Genomic DNA, 4,144 nt, shown 5'->3' on the forward strand with positions numbered 1-4,144 from the left:
CAGGAATGCTCTGGAGCACTCATCAGAACTAATCACTGTGCCATAGTTCTTGCAGATGTTTCATTCTTTGATGGGCTTAACGTTAACCTTTGCATGAGGAGCAAGCCCGTCTTACAACTGTCACACCACAATACTCACATTCGCTGCTAACACGCCATGCATCCTACCATCAACAAAGTAATTGTTCCTCATCCGCTAACGATGTTTGACCTGCTACCACTGACAGCACTTACTAGTAATGACCAATACTGAAGAGAGACCTTACCTTAGCTCCAATTTGGTTCCCACACTGGCCAATCTGAAGATGCACAATTTCACGCATTTTGTGTAGCTTAGGCCTGTTGGTGGCTACAGCCTAACAGGTTTCCTAGCTGCAGTCCCCAGAACAAGCTGTCTTTCTGCCGCAGTATCAGCTACACCCAGCTGAGTCCGCCCCAAGGGGCCCTTTTATACTAGTGGGACTGTCACTCGGCCAGCAAGGGGAGTAGCCAGCAACTCATCAAAGCTGCTCATCAAAGCATTTCACAAGGAGGCAAAGTGCCTATTCCCTGTCTGCATGCAAGGTACAGGAGCATAGGTACGTTACTGAGTGGCTTGGAACAGAAAATCATCACGCACCCCCCCCCCACACACACACCCTTACAATTAATTCCAGTTCACTGTGCAGCAAACAGTGTGATTCATGACTATCTGTGCACATTGTGTTTGTGTTTCATTGTTTTGTACACGATACATACACAAATATATATGCATATATAGAGATCACCATAGCCAAAAATGAACGATCCTAATTTGTTAAGTACATGTGCCTCTGCCACATAACTTAAATTTTAACATCATATGAGTCATACAGGACAACGTCCATAATAAAACCAGTAACTTTCGAGCAGTTGCCTCCCATAATCACAACATTCAGCACACTGCCAGGCAAACTTGCAGCTCACTACTAAGCATCACTCTCAGCGTCTAACTGCAGGAAGGATGGGGACAGGATCAGTAACGAAAAAATACTTTGTAAAACATAAATATAACACTGCACTCTCAGTGACCAATGTTCCTTAAACATTTAATAAGAACCCATCAGTTTCAGCCAATCTAAAATCTCAATCAACTTGTGATCCCCTTGCACAGATGCTCTCGCTCTCTCTCCCCTCCATCCCTTTCCTGCCATGAAGGAATACAGTATTTCTTGTATTTCTTATTTTCTCATATCTGACATGTAGCATTTCAGAACTTGCCAGGAAAATGCTAGAGGTGAAAACTGGAGTTAACTGGAGTTAACTATAAAGTTCACTGTGTGAAATGTTCCACTGCATTAAAGGAAAGGACGCAAGGCTGAGCAGTCATGTTGCCTGCTGATAAACAGGGCTAATATCACCAAGCAGCAGAAACCCAGAGCAGACTGGCTTCTGGAAGCTTATGGTAGCTTTACTACATGTCAGACGACTATCAGGGCTTTGCAAGTGTTCCTTTTAAGGATAGGAAAAGGAACTATAATTAGGAAAGCACCTTAAATTATTTTGTATAAAAAGATGACAGTGGAAGGACTTGACTCATTGAAAGTAACTATTTTACCACTTTATGGGTTGCTAGAGATAAGGAATCTCTGAGCTTCCATATTGTTCCAAAAGAAAAATCAGCTTATTCCAGACTTCCCCACCGCTGATGACTTCCACGCCTTCCACCAGCCAATGAAGGAACAGGAAAAAAAAAATTTTTCAAAAAGTAAGTGTTCTCTAAGCAGTTTCATTTACTCAGCAAGCCAACACTACTGTTACGTTCCATTGCCACGTTGTAGATGTTGTCTACAATGGCAGTGGGTATCTTCTACAATTCCCTAAGACCAAATTCTGGAAGGGTTATTTGGACATTTAGCTTGAAAGCAAATTTCATTTTATTCATGCACATTTCATGTTTGTTTTCTCCAACTATGCTTGGCTAAAAATACCAGCGCAGTTCGGAGCCGTAGGTACGATTGCTGCATTCTGAAGGGAGCTGCTTTGACACGATGCGTCAGAGAGCTCCCGACACTAAGTAAACACTACTTAAAATATGCGATGTATCAACCTACAATAGCCACAACTTATGAAGAGGCTGGAGATGCTAACTCACTGCCCCCCAAAATTTGGTAAAATAATTTCGGCAATAACTATACTCACTGAGAGCATCTCAGGCAAAGGAAAAAAAAGGGGAAGTGAAAGAAATTTGCAATCACTTAACACTGGTTTTTCTCTTGCTAAAAATAGCTCCTTGGAATCATGTGCCTCCTCTGAACACTTCCTTATAGAGTCTTAAAGATTCTGGCACAACACAAAGTACCTAAGGTGCTCTGTGAGGCAGAGGTGGTTTTGTGCCTCTTTTCCCTCTCCTCCCCAAATTTTGTGAACCTCCATGTCTCTTTATACCAAACCTGGCATACGAAAAGCCTGTTTCTCTGTAGATTTTGTTTGCAGGCCTGTCATGCCTCAGCTCTGAGAAACCCCGAGCTCGTTAACTGCCCGAGCGGGCTTCCCAGGCACAGCCACCGAACATGTGCTACCGCAGATTAGCGGTGAGAGCGTCACCAGGGAGCGAGGAGATGGTGGCGGAAGGGCTGGCTCCGAGGGCCTTTTGGCACCACGGAGATTAGGAGCAGCCTGGCACCGGGCACAGCTCTTACAGCCTGGCCCGCAGTGCCCATGATCAGGCTGCCCACGGCTGCCATGGCCTTCAGAGTGGGGCGAGATACCGAAGCCCTAGCGATGGGCACAAGCTAAGACACAAACACACCAGGGTTTTTGGGTTACTGGGTGGGGTTTTTGTTTCTGTTTTTCTTGGTGGTGTTTTTTTATTAATGTGCCCATAGTACCCACCAGCAGCAAATACACATGTGCAGGGAGGCATTCTGGGATACTTTTTAATATGGTTTGCTTGGGAGGACCAAGCTTTTCACGGTAGCAGAGATTGTTGAGAAGAAAGCCCATTCAATTTGAGATAAACCTGGCTACAGGCCACCAGATAATTTCAGAGAGATCTGTGAACAGCTACCGGATGAGCTGATGCTAGTCTCAACTAATCTGGGCTAGCTACATCTTTCTTAGGAATGCTACCAAAACCCATTGCAGTCAGCAGGCAATAAAGACTACCTGCTTCACGTTTTCATTTCAGTTAGTAAGAAAAACTATTTAAAGACTGCCTCCCTCTGGCAGGTGGTCCATAGCAAAAAAGGCAGGACTGCCCACTGTAAGTTACCGTCAGCCTAAGGAGCCCGTATGTTTAAACAAATGAGTTTTGGTACAATCGGAGTGGACAACCGAGCAGTTCGTTACCTTCCTCACACTGCAGATCTGTGACCCGGCAAAAACTCAGGACTTGCAGCATGTGAATGCGCCGGCTGGGTGAATTGCCAAAGGGGGCAACTGCACAGCGGTCAGGCTCAGTTCTTGCTCTGCTGTTCCTTCTGTTGCATTGGCTCTCAGTGCCACAGTTTCTCTATTCGTAACACGGAGCTAACAGACCTCACGCCTTTCATTGAAAGTGCTGAGCGCTAAGGAAGAAAAGGTACAGGAGAAAGACTGGCTGTGGTTTCCCAAGCTTGTTTACCAAACATGAAAGCTCTAGCGAACATACGGGAAAGAGACTCACACAGATACTTAAACCTTCTGCAGGAAAATGAAATTACTATTTTTACTATTGACTAAATCTTGTAGCAGACAATAAAGAATCTTCAAACGTCCTGACCCTAAAGAATAGCCTAAAAAATAGACACAGGCCTGTATTTCTTCGTAAATTGTAGCAAAAAAAGAGCTTGAGAAATTCAAAACTTGGGACTAACAGAAAACCCCGACCAAACAAAAATCTCAGCCTGCCTGCTCTGTGCAACCCCACGGTCGCTGGGTGCAGCCTTACGCAACGCTGATGTGTTAGGCCAAAGGTGGAGAAACCTGCAACCCCGCCACGCAGGGCTGCGTCCGTCCCAGGTACAGGTCCCCTTTCCACAACCCCCACGTGGACAGCAACTGCACAGGCTGGATCATCACAATATTTTAATAGTCGGCGGGGTTTGGTTTTGGTTTTTTTTTTTTTTTTTTTTTTTTTTTTTGGTGGGGAGGTGTGCGTGATCAAAATTGCTCATTTTTGAGCCCGTGAGATGGAGCCTTCCCCC

General features: G+C 45.0%; 1 protein-coding gene across 1 annotated transcript in view; it reads right to left on the reverse strand.

Moving 5' to 3' along the window:
- Positions 1 to 442, reverse strand: part of TUBB1 (tubulin beta 1 class VI) — a 3,669-nt gene extending 3,227 nt beyond the window's left edge. Inside the window, exon 1 of the mRNA XM_009643710.2 lies at positions 266 to 442. Within this exon, the coding sequence (XP_009642005.1) occupies positions 266 to 322 (57 nt within the window). The 5' untranslated portion in view covers positions 323 to 442. The remainder of the gene's footprint in view (positions 1 to 265) is intronic.
- Positions 443 to 4,144: the final 3,702 nt, after the last annotated feature.

This window comes from Egretta garzetta, unplaced genomic scaffold, assembly GCF_000687185.1.
Source record: "Egretta garzetta isolate BGI_Z169 unplaced genomic scaffold, ASM68718v1 scaffold158, whole genome shotgun sequence".
In the NCBI taxonomy this organism is placed as follows: Eukaryota; Metazoa; Chordata; class Aves; order Pelecaniformes; family Ardeidae; genus Egretta; species Egretta garzetta.